Source organism: Caretta caretta, chromosome 13, assembly GCF_965140235.1.
Source record: "Caretta caretta isolate rCarCar2 chromosome 13, rCarCar1.hap1, whole genome shotgun sequence".
NCBI lineage: Eukaryota > Metazoa > Chordata > Testudines > Cheloniidae > Caretta > Caretta caretta.
The window spans coordinates 31,194,474-31,212,518 of record NC_134218.1 but is presented as its reverse complement, the minus strand read 5'-3'; the positions used below and the strand labels follow the sequence as shown (position 1 = coordinate 31,212,518).

The 18,045-nt window shown below is 41.1% G+C and overlaps 1 protein-coding gene across 8 annotated transcripts in view; it reads left to right on the top strand.

Moving 5' to 3' along the window:
• PHF20 (PHD finger protein 20) overlaps nucleotides 1-18,045 on the top strand; it is a 182,159-nt gene that overhangs the window by 152,016 nt on the left and 12,098 nt on the right. For all 8 annotated transcript variants that reach the window (XM_048820698.2, XM_048820707.2, XM_048820706.2 and 5 more), the window contains 3 exons: nucleotides 4,354-4,453; nucleotides 7,595-7,790; nucleotides 16,679-17,078. In XM_048820698.2, the coding sequence (XP_048676655.2) occupies nucleotides 4,354-4,453; nucleotides 7,595-7,790; nucleotides 16,679-17,078 (696 nt within the window). The remainder of the gene's footprint in view (nucleotides 1-4,353; nucleotides 4,454-7,594; nucleotides 7,791-16,678; nucleotides 17,079-18,045) is intronic.

Below are 18,045 nucleotides of genomic sequence, written 5' to 3'. Positions count from 1 at the left end.
ACTCAGACCTCTACCTTACCTCATGATTTGGAAGCTCAGATTTGAGGTGTCTCCTCTATCTGCCCTCAAAGCAGTTATTTGGAGATTTGCCCATTCCTGGAGGAATTGCTGACTTCTGTTTTTTTTAAATGTGAGCACTCTAAATGCCAGTTAGAATGGGACAAAATGCTGCCTTTTCTTACTGCTCTGAAAGAAACTGGCTAGAATTTTCTGGGACCTCTGAGGTGCTTGTTGGAGCATACACATTCCAGGGAGCCCTTGTGTCAACGCACAGGTGTCTTGAGGCATCAAAAACATAAGAGCTAGAGCAGTTTATGCATGACTGTCACTGGGGCTGCAAGACCTGTGAGTGGGACTCCTGTGAGATCTTATCTACAAAAAGGCAGAATTACAAGTGAGTAATATTCTCTTCCCCACTCTGGTCATCTCTAAGAAGTTCAGTGCCATTAGCCATGGAAAATATCTTTATTTTTCTTTATAAAAAGATTACATACAAAAATTGTATGCAATTCTAATATTGGCACAGTTCAAATAACAAAGGGTCTGGTGCAGCTCCCTTAAAAGCTGACAATAAACCTCCCACTGATTTCAGTTGGAGCAGGATTGGGCCCAGTAACAGGAAGTGCAGAATGTTAAAGTTTCAACTATACCATGTACAGTTTAATATATAGTATAAAATTTTTAACCATTTGTGTCTGAAAACAATAGTTACAGAAAGGTACGTACATGTTTTTTTGCATTGAAATAATGTTTGTATAGCAAGAATTACTAAGTTAATAGTACTAGAACTGAAACAAAACCTTATTTAAATATGGACCTGTGTCAAATTGTCACCTAGGCTTCATCCTGGTCTCTGCTTAACTCTGGAGGGGCCATAGGGTTTTGCTATTAGAGCTATATAGGCAGCAATTCAGTTTTTACATTGATTACCCTTTTATTGGAGGGGAATGAGACTTTCTCCTGGGGCCGACATCCCCAAGGTAAGGTCTGGACAACAATTTGTCCCAAATAGAACAAGTCTGCATAATTTCTTCTGGGTTTAGTTCCTGATTTTTTTTTATTATTATTATTATTATTTTGTGGGGGTTGTGCGTCTTTCTTTTAGTTTAATTTTTTGTTTTGTTTTAATTCTGGAAGATATGGAGCTGCTCCACATACCAGCTTGGGGAAATTCACGCCTCACCTTCTTTGTATATATAATTAATTTGTTTGGTTTGGTTTTTTTAGCCCTTTTGTTCTCTTCCCACCCCTTGTCCACCTTTTCTCCTCCTTCAAAATCTCTAGCTCCTTATTTTAGCTCACTTTCCATTACTAATCTATACTCTGGCTCAGTCTGCTTCCTCTCACCTGTTACAGTGGGTCTGTAGCCAGGAAGCAAAAGTGGGAAGCACTAGACAGACAGTTAAAAAAGGGTGATGAGCATCGTGTCCTTCCATGGAATGCTCTGAAGTGTCTGGGGCAACTTTCCGCATTTTAGAAGACATTTCAAAACATTCACTTTAGTTAAAACAGCTGTCTTGAATTCTGTAGTTGGGTATTTTGCCTGTGTGGCAAATTATGCTTTGCGTATTTCTCATTTATCTCTGTTGCACACATGTATTTTCAAAATGTCAGGAGGTCAACATCTAAAACCAAAACAGGTTTTCCCTTCCCCCTTATACAGTGATAATGGGCTTATGAGAGTCTCCCCAGTCTTCCTCATTCCACAGTCCCATGCTTTGATATCTCCTGATTCAGTATAGTAACTCAAACTGAATGTCTGTGTGTATTTTTGTTTCATTTCTATAAACTTGCTGTAAAACTTTGAAACAAAAGTAACAGACTTCTTTCCTTTTTATTTGTCCTGATCTTTCTAGTTTTCCTTGACTTTTCCTTCCTTTTGTACTCACTAATCTTTCTTTCTGCTTTTTCAGTGTCCGCTTTACATCCAGTTAAAGATGTATAAACTAAAAACCACTTCTATCTGAACATGATTTGTGTGTGATTGCTACCAGTAATCCTTGAGATTACTAGAATTGAAAAATTGGAGGAAAATACTGTTCTGTCAGCTCGTTTGTTGCCCAGTGTAGTAGTGCCTTGGCACTATTTTTAAATCATGCTTTTAAGCAGAGTGGGTTTCAGTTTGACAACACCCTTTTACTTTTCTGCCCTTTCCCCTCGTGGACCCAGTCTACACTAGCACATTCCCTAAAATCTCTCACTGGTGCAGCTCCGTTGTTGTGCAGCCATGGGGAATTTTACAAAAGTGCTAGTTTAGACAGGGCCTGGAGCTCTCCTCTTTGTTCTTGACACATCCTCGGCTGGCTTCCTTTTTCCTCTGCTTGCTTTCCCTCCTCCCATTAACCCATCCTTTCCCTTGGGTTTTCCTCTGGCCCCTCCCTTGGCAGGATTTCTCTGCCTCCTCTTCCCTTCCCTTATTGGGGAGACCTGTTTTGGAAGGGGTACCTGCCTTTTCTTTTTTTGGATGGAGAGTCTTTTCTTCTCGACTGATCTTGCTGTTGCCCATTTTACCACCATTGTCTTAGTGGTGAGAAGAGGGGCTACTTCCACCCCATCCTTCTTGACTGGCCTGTCTCCTTCCTATTTTTTGCACCACTCTTCCCCTCCAGTTCATAGGGTGACGGAATGCCTCCTCTTTTCCTCTCCCCATTTTTTGGGAGAGGCTCTCCTTAATCCCAGCCTCCTCGGAGACTTGGTACATGGATCTTGCAGTCTATTTGTGGGGCAGGGGGTGAGAGTCTCTCTTCTTCCACATGTCCCTCTCCGCCTTTCGTGTAGTGCTCTCCTCCCCCACCCCCTTTCCATGGTCTTCTGTCTCTGCCCCAAGGTCACTGGATCTAACCATGAACCTGGGTGTTCAGAATCTGTTGGTGCTTTCTAATGTACTTTGCAGTCATGTGTTCTCCCCATAGATGGAAGATATGTCCCAAAGGATATGTCTAGACTAGAGTTTACTGCAGGAGTTAACTACAGGCATTTGTGTAGTGTCTAAGTTTACATTTATAAAAGGATAACTTCAGTTAATTGGGAATCAGTTCTCTCAAAACAGGGCCCAAACTCTAGTCTAAACAATCTCTGTGGCCCTAGGGACAATAAACATGTTTCTCAGTTGAGTTAGCCAATTCATGCCCCTGTAGGTACAGTTTAATACTTTTAAGGTTTTTTGAGCTGGCCATTTTGTAACTATTAGGTTGAGCTAATTCAATTGAAAAACACCTTTGTTCCTGTCAGTACAGCCTGTGCAGAGAGCCACGCAGGGAATGAGGGAGAGTCAGGAAGGTTTTTTTCCTCTCAGGCCTCTCTGTAACAGGTTTATGTAAAAGAAGATAGAGCCAAAACACAGTCTTGTAAAGTTCCCTCGTGCAGTTTTGTCCCACTTCCACCATCTTTTTCATTATCAAACTTAGAAACGCCTTAGAGGAGAGACTTGGTTATCTTATTTATCTGTAAGGTTCTTTGTATCCTGTTTTAGACTGTGTAAATGGGACTAGTGGTAACTTCTAGGAGCTGTTTGGAAATTGCAATTGGGTACTTTTCATGGTTTAAAAAAAAAAAGGGAGAGAAACACAAAATGCAGCTACAACCTTATCTACACTAGAAAGTTGTACCTCTTTAATACTGACATAGTTTAATACTGGTTAACTTTCAAGTTTAGACCAGGATTGTGTGTCTCTGCCTTCAGGGTATCTTCACGTTTGATGATATACCTGGATTGTGATGCTCTGAATAAGGATTGAATAAAGGTGACTCAGCTATCCTCTCACTTCTGGAGTTTTTTAGGTACATTGATAGGGGAAGCTTGAACTTGTACTGTGGCTACCCTTGCTCTGTGTGGATGAGGTAATATCTTTTATTGGATCAGCTTCTGTTGGTGAGAGGGAGAAGCTTTCGAGCTACACAGAGCTCTTCGGGTCTGGGAAAGCTTGTCTCTTTCATCAAAATAAGCTGGTCCAGTGAAAGATATTATCTCACCCATCTTGTCTCTTTAACGTCCTGGGACAGATACGGCTGCAATGACGCTTGCTCATCTACTAGAGGATTTTGGTCTCAAGGGGTATCAGTTTGCTACTTTTTATGATCTCTGATTTCACTCGAAAATGGTTGTGATTTTTATGAAAAATGAGTGGGGAAGGTGGAACTACAATGAAATTTTCAATCTTTTAATTTAATTGCTGTTCTTAAAATAAGGAGGGATCCGGATGTTGTTTTCTAGGCCTATATTTCTCTTAAGTTTATTGGCTTTTTTGTTACACAGACACTACATACATACATACTCACACATATTAATCTTACTAATTAAGGTATTCGTATTGAGGTTTCATTTGTTGATGTGCAATTCTTGACTTCAAACAGTGTGAAGAGTGTCTGTGCTGGCAGCATGGAGTCTGTATGGGTTTACTGGAAGATAATGTACCTGAGAAATATACCTGCTATATTTGCCAAGATCCTCCAGGTACAAAGATTTCTAAGGTTACAGACCCTTCTAATACATGTAGTAATTTTATTAGCTTTTTATATCTATTAAAAAGTATATATGTATAGTTTTTGTTCTTATACCACTAATTTCTGCCCTGTTAGTTTGTCTGTCCTTTTTAGATTATTGGGTGGTTTTTAAAAAGTGAATTTAATTTGCTTTCATTTGTTATTGTTTAGTCAACATTGTTTAGATGCGTTACGTGAAACCATAACAGAAGTTGGAATTAAATGTGTATAATTGTAAAGATACTCCGCATAGACTGTATATTTTGCTGGTAACACAGATTTAAGTTGGGGTGTACTATTTGACTGGAAAATACAGATCAAGTTGTCTAATTTTTCAGTCTGTTTTATTTTTGAGCTCTCCTGAGAGTTTTAAATTTGTTCGAGACTAATGGTAAATTGTTGTTGACTAAGTGCTAGGAAGCTTTAGGTAATGCTATAGTTTGAACTTAGTTAGCCAAAGCAATTAATTGATGTAATATTGAACTAAGTAATGTTAAAGATGGTAAATAGACTAAAAATGGAATAATTTAATATTGCATCACTTTGGATATGTAATATTTATGACAGTGGTATTTTCCCACACAGGCCTCTCAGCATGTAGCAATGTGATGGAACCTGTGCCTGACTGTTGTTACAAACCACCACTTTTATTTTAAATATGCCTGTTTTGATGGCTGTGGCAGGCTCATCAACAGCAATCCTGTAGACTCCTTTAAGGTGGTGCCAGACCTACCTCATGAAATTAGCCAGCAGGAGGCTGTTTCCTAACAGTCATCACTATCTCTCCTCTCCCCTCCCTTCATCTCTGAAATGCACTTGTGATCCACTTTTTGTGTCAACATAGATACCGTAAGAAGCCATCAAAATTAATTCCTCTGTGTCATGCACAATCTAAATTTATTCAGATTACATCACCACATATCTTTTTTTATCCATTCTGGAAATAATATAAAATACATATTCTAGTTCATACAGGAATTAATTCAGGGAAATCCTATGACCTGTGTTATGATCACAGTGGTCCCTTCTGGACTTACACTCTATGATTTAGTAATTCCTTCAATTAATCACTCTTAACAAGTTTGCTGAATTTTTTTGGAGATGATTAAGAAGTCTGGGGCTTGTCTCTCCAGTTCTCTTAATTGTCAGAACTTGGGGCAACTGACAAACTGTCTTCTCCACTGTACCCAGTATCTTCAAGGGTTTGTGTGTTTTATACTCTGATCTGTGCCCACTCTGGCTATTTAGAAAGCTGTTTGCTACCATTGTGTTGCTGTTGTTGAAGGGATATTATCAATACATCACTTAGTAAGTGGTGGATGACAGTTGGTTATGGCAGTTCACCCCTCTTTAAGTCACAGGAGTGCTTGCTAGTACTCTCCCTGTCTGACCTTTCTTTTTAGGAGACAGTAAACCAGAAGGGTAATGGCCTTTTGGCTCCAGGTCCACCTCTAAATCAGTGACATCCTGGATAGGTTTAAGTCCAGATTCAGTCTATCTTAGGGAGTTGAGACTGCCAGTCAGGGTCCTAAATGATCTGTAGATTTTCGATTAGGATGAGTTGACATTGTATTTGGCAGCTTTCCTACCATTGACCACATGTTGTTGCTTTATTTACTAAGGGATGTTGCTGGTGTGCCTGGAACTCCTTTGCAGTGGTTCTAGTCATACCTACAAGACCTCACATTGTTGCCAGCCAAGCCTAGTGATTGTTATGAGTGTGCTCTCTCCCCTTTCCCATCCCTGCTCATGGAGATGGCATGTTTGGAAATAATGAGCTTAGTTGACATTAATCTTGACATTATTTTCAACCACACCCTAGCCATGGAAATTCATACTGTGCATGGAATGAAAATATTTTGCCTTTATTTATCCCGTAATGACCATTGAACAGCAACACAAGGCTTTGTGACAGAGGTTCCGTGATTACAGTTCCCTTAGTAGGGCTCTGAACAGGGGATCCTCCCTGCTGGTGCGGAATGCAGCAGCATAGGCAATGACCATACTGAGCAATGATGTTCGTAACATGCATCCACTCTGCATTCTTATGTACCTCCTGCCCGTAAAGTTGTGCATTGATTTTAAGTTTGCCCTGTTAGCTGTCAAAACCCCCTAATGGATATTGACCTAGCTATATTTTAAAATTCTTCTGGGAGCCTCTTTCAGATAGGTCTGTGTTGTAACTGTTTTGGGCCTTATATGAGCAGGTGACTTGTTCTTTGCTCTGATGTTCCCCAGGCTGTGGAACAAGCTCTTCTGGGGCAGCTGCAGAAGCCCAACTTCTGCTCTTCCAAAACAAGCACACTTCTATTGAATAGTCTACTTTTCAGAGAGACCCTCTGTTTTAATCAGTTAGCGCCCAGCCAGAATGCATTTCCAGGCCCATCCCACGATTTTTATTGATGCTCCTTGGCTTGGCTTCTTAATTTGTTTTTACTATTGTGTTTATCCCATCTATTTTATAATGTGATAACGCAGATGCATTTCAGCTGTTTCTGTGACACCCCAACCTCCTCAGCAAGGGGTATTCATATATTTGCAGGAGGCTTTGGTCAAAATTGTAAATTTCAATGACTGCATCTTGGTACATGTATTCTACTTATAAAACGTAACTGACTAGGCATCAAAGAAACGACTGGTGATGGGAAGTTCACAGCCCTGTCGTGTATTTGTTTGTCTGTCCACAGACTCTTTAAAATCATTTGCACTGAATTATATAATGTCTTTATGCCTGAAGATTTAGTTACTGGAATGTGCAGTATTGTGTTGATAAGAATACATCAGAAAGATGAAGATGTCCATCAGTTGCAACTGTCTGGCGTGGAAGTCCTCACTGAATACTGCTGCTTTACCCTTGGGTAGAATTCCCTGGCTTGGAGCAAGGTGTCATGTGTACTTCCCACTTCATATGTTCTTTCTGTCTTTGGGGTAGTGGAGTGTCCCATGTCAAATAGACTTTTACTAGTGCTATTGTTAAGAAGAGTTACTATTAATAAGCTGGTGCAAGATTTATATTAGTCGATATCAAGCTAATGACAACTATTACCAGTAATGTTCACATACCAAAGTTATCTTAATGATTATTTTATTCCACTCATTACTGTTGCTTTAGGTCAGAGATCCAGCTTAAAATACTGGTATGAGAAGGAGTGGTTAAGTAATGGTCACATGCATGGCTTAGCATTTCTGGAAGAAAATTATTCCCACCAGAATGCCAAGAAGATTGTAGCCACTCACCAGCTTCTTGGGGATGTGCAGAAAGTGATAGAAGTACTGCATGGACTGCAGCTGAAGATGAGCATTCTACAGTAAGCAGTGTTTTGAAGTCTTAATTGGCATGTACTAGATGTGAAACAGATTTCAAAGAGTAGAAAAATAACTTATGATGCAGATTTATTTTGATTTCATATACTGTTCCATGGGTATATAGGAATGGAGTTTGGTTTGTTGAGTTGTGATTTGCCAAAAAAAAAAAAAAAGCTGCTTGCTCCTTGGTGCAGTGAAACTAATTTATAAAATATAAAAAATAAAATATTGGTGTGGGGTGTAGATATACTGAAACAGAAGCCTGGAGAAGGAGAGAGCAAGCAAAGTATAGAAGAAAACTCTTCTAGAATATTTAAACAGAATACAGAAAAAAGCAGAATATGGATGACAGGTATACATCTATCTTTTCCATCTCAATGCTACTAAACCATAATTTTGCTACTGGGAACATTATTTTTTAGCCCATCTCTTATTTCTCTATTATATATAGTGGAATGAGAACATTAATATCTCAGCAGCCTTTCAGTGGCTTGCCCACTACTTTATAATCTATTTGAACTTTATTTTGTGGTTACCAACGCAACCAGAAAAATTACAAAACGTTCCATTATACATGCATATATGTATTAGTAGATATGGACAGTCAATAACCAACTTTTTCTGCATTTTTATGAGTTGAGCAACATTTTTCCAGTTTTCTTAATGTTCTGGGGATGAAAAAAATTAATTATCCTAACGTCAAATCCGTCAGTTTCAGAATGTGATTTCTTAAATGTTTCTCCATTCACTGATCAGTCGGTCACATAGCAGCAGCCATTTGGAAAGCAAAGCTCTTGGTGTCTTGGGCCTCTTTTAGAACTTCTTCTCCTTTCACCTCAGTCTGTTGTGTCTGCAATGTGATAATTGCAATACCTGTAAGCGTTTGAATAGTGGATTGCAAAAAAAAGATACAGGGTCATGCATCATGGAAATACTATGTATCCGTTCATCATGGGATTTCTTAATCACCTCTGTGGAATACTTTTCTACTTAGTAGGAAGGAGGTGAAACTTAAATATCTCAGGATCTTTAGGACCTTTCTTCCCAGTGTTGTACAACAAGGGGACATGAGAGTTTTAGATCTTTAGGATTCTTCAGCTATTGAACACAATATCTGTTTTGTGGCATTAAGGTATGGAACAATACACGAGTGTTTTGCTTATGGAATTTTTTTCCTTTTGGCTTCCACCTTATCTTGACCGGGCTGTAAGGTATTGTACTGCATTAACTCGGTTTCTCATAAAATGCATCATTAAAGAATCTTCAAGAGATTTCTAGATTTGAAGAAAGAGTAACTTGATGTTCTTCTTTGAGTGATGTCTCTGTGGGTGCTCCACTCCAGGTGATGGTGTGCCTCGCACCTCTAGTCAGAGAATTTTGACAGCAGTGCCTTATTGGGCAGCACATGTGCTATCCCCATCTCACGCCTATAGCAGCAGTTCTAGCGCAGTGTGACCAGCCACCCCTCTGTTCCTTCTGAACCGCTCTTGGTCCGAGTCGGCGCTTCAGCAGTGCCTCTACAAGACTTACCTTAGATTTAGATTCAGGATTAGCTGCATAGTGTAGTAGATTGGTTAGTTAGAACTCGTTCCTATCCCTTTTCTTTTGTGCTGCTTGGGGGAGAGAGAGACGTGCTTCCACTGCTACAACCTTAGGACCCGCACGAGGAAAGTGAGGGACCTTAAACTCAAACTTATCTTTATGATGAAATCTCTCCTCCCGGAATCGCAAAGTCCTCCCAGTCACCTACCTCGGCTTCTGACAGACCTCCCTCACTGACTCTGCACAGGAGGGACCTGTCTCCTTTAAAAAAAAAAAAAAAAAGGCCCTAGAATTTCTATTTTCACACCCTCAGCCAAACTCATTGGTGGTAGAGGCAGGCAACAAGTGGGGCAGGCAACACCATTCAAGGTCCAGCCCATATGATAGAGGGGAAAAGACTGGATCTTTTTGGTCATAAGGCCTATTCGTCAGCGAGATTATAGTTCAGCATAGTAAAGTGTGAGGCCTTGATGGTGAAATACAACCATACACATTACTCCAAACTGTAAGAATGTATTGATTTTATCCTGGAAGAATAAAAGGTGCAATTTAGGTCAGTCATCTCAGAAGATCACCTCCTGGCTTGAACAGCTGTACAGGCTTCCTTAGAATCAGCAGACACATGGCAAGATCCATTGCAACCGCCTAGTCATGCTACAGGACTCTTGGCTCCATCTGTCTGGATTCCCAAGGGGGGAGATGCAATCTACTGTAGAGGATCTTCCCTTTGAAGGTCCATAAATATTTGCCACTAAGACTGAGTCCCTCCATACATTGAAAGACTCTAGAGCAACTCTTTGGTCTTTAGGCATCTACACACCTGCACAAAAACGATAACAAGGCAGATATTACTTATCGCAATGCTCAAGGCCAGTGCCCTACACACAGCCACAGAGGCAGTACGATAACCCAGCGGCATTTACAATTATTACTTTGGACAAATGGGTACTGGAAATTATCACCACCGGTTGTTCCATCCAGTTCACCTCCACCCTCCCTCCCTGACCCTCTTCAGGGACCCCTCTCACGAATACCTTCTACGGCGGGAAGTAGATCATCTCCTGCAGTTGGGTGTGGTAGCACTGGTACTGGGTAACCAAGGGAAGGGATTTTGTTCCCATTATTTTTTAAACCCAGAAAAAGACATGGGGTTGGAGGCCCATTCGCGACCTGAAAAACTTAAATTTGTCAAAATAAAACTGTTCAGAATGGTTACTTTAGCAACAATAATTCCAGCACTGGAACAAGGGGACTGGTCTTCGGCCCTCGACCTGCAAGATGCATACTTTCATGTCGCCATACATCCATCGCACAGGCAGTTTCTCCAATTTGTTTTGGGACAAGATCACTGTTAGTACAGAGTTCTGCCCTTTGGCCTCTCCATGGCTCCCTGAGTTTTTTCCGAAGTTCTAGCAGTGGCGGTAGTCCACCTACACAAGCAGAGACTCATGATATACCCAAATGTAGATGATTGTCTAATCAAGGCCCCAACTCGGGAAGAAACTGTTGAAGCCACACAAGACAGTATCACTCTATACAAAATTCGGTCTCCAAGTAAACATTCAAAAGTCAATGTTGACACCTGTGCAAGAACTAGAATTCATTGAGGCTGACAGATTCCCCCTACAATGATAGTCACAACATAAATTCCCTCTAACCCGCGTGGCCGCCCAGCAGCCTATTAAGTGCCACGCAGGCGCTCAGGGCTGCGGCGGGGAGAGATGCGGCCAGGATCCAGGGGTAATGCCTTCCTCCTCAGATGGGACGCGCCTCTTCTTTACGCTTTCTCTCCTACCCCGGTGTTGTCCAGGATCATACAAAAAATCAAGACTGATCAATCCAGAGTCATCTTGATAGCCCCCACATGGTCCAGGCAAGCTTGGTTTACCATACCTGCAGCAGATGTTGGCATGTCCACCGCACGTTCTCCCACTTCTTCCATGTTTCCTGTCACAAGATGCAGGCCAGATCTTGCACCCAAACCTGGAGATACTCCACCTGAGAGCATGGCTCCTCCACTGTACCAAGGCAACGAGATGACCTGTTCAGAAGAGGTGATGGATATCTTGCTAAACAGCAGATGGTTGATTACACGTTCAGCCTACTTCCACAAATGGAAGAATGTTCACACATTGCTAGAACAAACACATCAGAGCCACCACTTCCACTCCATCGCTAGTCCTCTACTATATGCTTCAACTAAAATAATTAGGTCTTTCATTGAGCTCACTCAGAGTACACCTTGCAGCTATCACAACCTTCCACCATAAAATGGTTGGGTTCTCAGTCTTCGCCCATCCAGTTACAAAACCATTCCTACAAGGTGTCCGGAACCTCTATCCTGAACTCGGAGTCCCAATGCCTCCATGGGATCTTAATTTAGTACTTCATTCTCTTACCGGACATCTGTTAGAGCCCTTGGCTACATGTACACTATCATACCTTTCAATGAAAGTAGCCTTTCTTGTTGCCATCACATCTGTAAGACCCGTAGGAGAACTTGGGGCCCTCTTGGTATACCCCCCTCCACATACACAATCTATTTCAAGAACAAAGTAACTCTAAGACTGCATCCTAAATGTCTATGTAAAGTACCCTTCTCATTCGACCTCAGCCAACCCATCCAAGATTCCTGCATTCTTTCCTAAATCTCATAAGAACAGGCAAGATGTGGCACGCCATACTCTGGTTCAGGGGTCCTCAAACTTTATTGCACCATGACCCCCTTCTGACAACAATAATTACTACACGACCCCAGAAAGGGGGACAGAGGACTGAGGCCACTCAAACCCTGCCACCTTAGGTGGGGGTCCAAAGTCTGGGCAGTAGGGCTCAGGCGTTGGCCCTGGGCACCAGCAAGTCTAACGCCAGCCCTGGCGACCCCATTAAAATGGGTTAGTGACCCACTTTGGGGTCCCAACCCACAGTTTGAGAACCACTGCTCTACATGTCAGAAGGGCACTAGCCTTTTATCTCAAATGGACTAAATCATTCAGGAAGGCACCAAAACTATTTCTCTCAACTACAGAGAGATCTAAAGGAGGGGATCTATCTAAGCAAAGACTCTCCAAATGAATTTCAGAGTGCTTCCACCATCTCTGCTTCCACCAACACTAAGTACAACCCCCACCAGGGGCTAGAACACATTCCAGCAGGTAGCTCTCTACATCAGTAGCCTTGCTTAATAATGTACCTGTTACAGACCTATGTAAAGCAGCCACTTGGGCATCAGCCCATACATTAATTCAGCACTACACAATAAGGAGAGATTCAACATCTGATACTTTACTAGGACTCATGGTCCTATCATCAATCATAGACCCAACTTCGAAGCCCCTCCTATCCACCGACAGGCACTGCTCTACAGTCACCTGAAGTGGAGCACCCACAGGTACATCACTTGAAGAAGAAGAAGAGGAGACGATTACTCACCTTATTTAGTAACTGAGATTCTTTGAAATGTGTCCCACTGTGGGTGCTCCAGTACCCACCCTCCTCCCCAATACTTCAGAGTTCTTGCAAGATCTTCTGTGGTAGAGAAGGAGCCGAGGGGGGTTGGTCGCACAGCGTTAGTTAACTGCCACTATAGGCGCAAGAGGGAGACAGTGCATGTGTGGCCTAACCAGGCACTGCTGTCAAAATTCTCCGACTTGAAGTTCAGGGGCACACAATCACCTGAGCATCTTGAAGAATCTCAGTAACTGCACAAGGTGAGTAAGTGTCTCATACTGATGTACAGTTGAGAAAAACCTCTTCATATCCTTTTGGAAAATATTTGGAGAGTGTTCTTCAGCACTCCTGAAGGAAAAAGGTGAAAAGATCAGTATTGGCATTGACAGAATCAGTGTAGTGAGAGCCAGCTTTCACAGGCTGTTAGTAAACAGTGCCTGGGGTCAGTGTTAGTTTGTTCCTTGGCCAGCGCCTGGGATCAGTGTTCCTTGGGTGCTTCACTTTCAGATGTTCCTCCTGTCTGCAATAGGCCAATCTATCCTAGACTGACTTGTGTTGCTTCTCTTGTGAAGCTAACCAACACATTGGTGACCCTGACAAACCCTTAGTGTAATACTGATAGAAATACAAGCCATAACAGTAATTGCACTAATGGGACTGTATTGCTACATGCAATATCAAAGCAAAAAGGCTAAATTACAACACCAGGTTAAGAAGGTGTAGTTGTGTTTCTAGAACTGGATTGGAAAAGACTTATCTATGTAAGCCTCCTAAATTGGTGAATAAACCTGTACTTGAAGGCACTTCTAGAGAGGTGGACACTGTCACATGTTGAAATCCTTATTTTTATTGGGGAATTCTAGCCTTTTACTGACCAGATTTGCCCTTTTAAGAAGATTTGTTTTATTAAAGCAGCACTTGTCAGTTTTGGAGTAACTGCCATTCCATGGTCTGTTCAAGGAGTTTCTCTTTAGGTCTCAGGCCTCCAACTGTCAATTCTCACTGAGCCAGGAGCTGCCTCCCTCTCCCTCAGAGCAGTGTTTTAGGCTTTTAGCTCCCCCGCAATTCACTGTGATTATCCCAGCAGGTCTGACTTAGTGCTTACTTAGCACCTGCAGTTTCACCTTCTTCAGGGACAATGACAGTGGTTCATCAGTGACCATGCAGTCCTCACCAGGTAAAGTACTTTTATTTAAGACAAAAGCACTACAGAAAACATCATAAAACAATAACATTTAAATACGTGCTTAAACTTATAGAGGTCCCCCATCTTGTCTGTGGAAACCCTGGCAGGTTCCAGTCGTTCAGGTAACCACCACTTGCTGTTGGTTGGCTCAAAATCAGGCCCCTGAATCAGTTTAAATGCAGCCATTATATCCCAAAAGAGTTTGTTCCCAGGACTCCTGAAACAGCTAAAACCAGTCACTGTCCCTTTGCCAAGGGGGCAGTACTTCAAAGTCTGGGTGTCTCCATAATCAGCATTGGGATTCTGCATAAATCACCGCTTAGTGATCTCAGATCCCCCAAGCAATCCACACAGTGAGCCAGGAGCACACAAATACATATAACATGTATTGGTACAAAGGTCTCTGGGCCCATATTGTCTGGACCATCTCAGACCGTCTCTCTGAAGTTCTCATGCTTTCAAGGTTTGGCTTAACGTCCAGATAGCATTGAATGCATCCGATGAAGTGAGCTGTAGCTCACGAAAGCTTATGCTTAAATAAATTGGTTAGTCTCTAAGGTGCCACAAGTCCTCCTTTTCTTTTTGCGAATACAGACTAACACGGCTGCTACTCTGAAACCATTTATAAAGTTGAAACATTAGTCTCCGAAGATGCTGCATATGTTAGCAATATCTGTCACAGGTACCAACAATAGTCTCCTACAACATGTAGAAAGGAAACTTTAGCCACTCTAGCATGGATTTGATTGGAGTGTTTCAGTTGTGCAATTGTGATATGTTGCCTATAAGATGAATATAGCAGACAGCTCAGTTGCAAACATCTTTAGTCCAGTATTATCCATTTATCATGTCTTCAGAGAGCTGTTTGAATATGTTTTTTTGTCTCTGGCTCTTTATTCTGTGAAGACAAGTCTTGATAGACTGTTCAGTGGCATGGGGATTTCAATTACTTTGGATTTCAAATTAGATGAATACTTCTCCAGGATCTTCTCCAATATTCTTTCAGGAGTTAGCCCAGGCTGTCATTTCTTCTCGTTTGGGCCTGGTTCTAGTCTGTGTGGGAATAAGTTGTGCAGACGTTCCGAAGATGCTAAATACTTTGCTTTCCTTTTTGTTGCTGTTGACCCCTAATGGATAAGTGAAGGACCTCAATGAAAATTACAGAAACCTAGTATTCATATTTATCTAAAATTCTTGGTTCCTCCTTACACTATTTATAAATATACCCAGTCCCCCTGCTGCTGAAATAAATTCTTGCAGGGTTATTCTGTACTGTTCAACCTTTGATAGAAATTGAAGTAAACTAAAAAATTTCTAAAAAATAGTTTAGTGGGAAAGGTATGGGGTTCTGGTGTACACAAAGATAGGCTTGGCTAGGTGTGAGACTGCTCAAACAGTTTACTTAAGTAATGGAATAATTTTCAAAGGAAGGGTCATTGAGGAACCAGTACAGACATGTATTATTAGATTTATAGATTTAGTTTGAAGGACAATTCTGTACAGGTTGCTAGGAATGAATTAAAATGACCCAGAAGGACCTTTCCAGTGCTGTGATCTGAAAGTTCATTTGACTTAAGAAGCTTGCATTTGAAGTGCCTTGCTTCCTGTTCCTTTATTACAGCTTGTTTATTAACAGTAAATTAGTTTCATATAAATGACATGTATATAAGAACAAAAAGCAAATATCAACTATTTTTCCAGTTTTTATTAAGTAATGGATTATTGCTTTCTGTGGTAAAATCAGAACATTTTTTTAGAATAATAGAGAAAAGAATACTTAATTGTCAAACAAATCACAATGCACAAGTAATTCCTGGCATACTCATCAGAGAAATATATTTCCTGCTGGGAAAATTTCTTGAACTCAGAGTTTGTTTGAATTCATTTTCACAAGTTTTTCTTCAGCTATTAATACATGAGAGAATTATTGTTAAAGCCAAATACTGGGTGTGTTTGCCGTCTTTATATGTGTGAGAGGCTGGGGGTGGGAGTGTTGGGATTTTTTTGTTTAGATTTATGGCCTTGTAATCTGTTATTGGCCATACTTTCTAGAGGTTCATTCCTACTACTCTAATGAAATTTGTATTTATGTTTGTATGCATAGAGGACTGTTTCAGCTCTGTATACACATAAACTAATCACCTGTTTTAGAGCAAACAGTTTCTCAGTTCTAATGTTTTTAAATATTTCTTTCTTACAATCAAAATAAAAACATGAAAACAAATTTCTGCTTTCATAAAGAAAATTCATAGATGATTCAGGGGATGTACCAATAACTGAAAATATTTTCTCTGAATTTAGTTAACACATTTTTATAATTGAAATTTAACAAAAGTATTTGCATCGCAAAAAATGGTGATATGAACATGCCAAATTTGAAGTAGTTCCAAATTGCACTATGCCTGCTATACCTAAACATTGTGGGATAGAGGATAACTAATGCCATGGCATTAAGCAGAAAGCATTATTAAAAAGAGTGACTCTAATGAAAAAAGATTCTTTTGAAAGATACTGAACAGAGATCACTGGAAAGTGAAATCTCACCCCAGAATATTTAGGGAAGCTTACTTGTGAGGAAGTTCATCAGTTCTGATGTGTTTAAATAGAATGTTCTCATTTCACTTCTTTGTAAAATAAGGTAATAAAGAAACTCTGTCATTTTAAAAAGTTTAAATTTAAAGTGTGATTTTTACTTGTTTTATCTGTAAACAGAAATAAAGAGCATCCAGACTTAAAACTTTGGTGTCATCCTTGGAAGCATTTTACAGTGGATGAAAAAATTCATACGAAACACATCATTCATATTGAAGAAAACTGCTGCAAAGAAGAGACCGTAAGTTACAGAACTTTCAATGGGACAGCTGAGAAACCTTCAACCATTCCTTCTATGGAGGAATCCTATATTACCAGTGAACACTGTTACCAGAAACCTCGGGCCTACTACCCTGCTATAGAGCAGAGACTAGTTGTGGAAACCAGAGGTTCAGCCATGGACGATGGAGTGAACAGAATAAGGGAGAATGGAGATGATGCCCTGTCAGAGAGATTTGGATGGAATCTGGACAGAGAATTATACAAGTTGGAGAATGAGTCCAAGCATAATTACTCTAAGGTATGTTATATTGGTATAGCCCTGTTTCTCTAGGGCATTTGTTTTTACCAGGCTAATCCAATATGCTTTCTAAAAATCCTTGACTGCTTTGAGTATTATCTGTGTTGATCCCCACTGCTGATGCATGTTTACTTCATGCTCCAGGGTCTAGAATTTTCTGGTCAGCAGTGTCCATTGGGGTTGCATGTGCTTCCCCCCAATCTGAGGGCATGTTGCAAAGTGTTGTTCCACCCACCCTTCTTACCACGTGTGGCTTCAGGGGAATAATCACTTCTCTCGATCTGCTGGCGACGCTCCTACTAATGCAGCTCAATATGCCATTAGCCTTCTTGGCAACAAGGGCACGCTATTGACTCATATCCAGCTTCTTGTCCACTGTAATCCACCGATCCTTTTCTGCAGAACTGCCACTTAGCCAGTCAGTCTCCAGCCTGTAGCAGTGCATGGGATTCTTCCATCCTACGTGCCGGACTCTGCACTTTTGCTTGTTGAACCTCATCAGATTTCTTTTGGCCCAATCCTACAATTTGTCCAGGTCACTCTCGACCCTATCCCTACCCTCCAGCATATCTACCTCTCCCCCCAGTTTAATGTCACCCACGAACTTGCTGAGGGTACAATCCATCCCATCATCCAGATCATTAATGAAGATGTTGAAGAAAACCCGGCCCCAGGACCGCTCCCTGGGGCACTCCGCTTGATACCGGCTGCCAACTGGACATTGAGCCATTGATTACTACCCTTTGAGCCCGATGATCTAGCCAGCTTTCTATCCACTTTATAGTCCATTCATCCAATCCAGACTACTTTAACTTGCTGGCAAGAATATGGTGGGAGACCATATCATTCTCCAGTTGAACATTTGGCTATGCTACCTTAATCTGTTTATGCAAGAACTCTTCTGCCTCTCTGATGCCACTCAGGGTCAGTAGTTGCCTTTGAAGATCATAAAACTTTTCCTTTTATA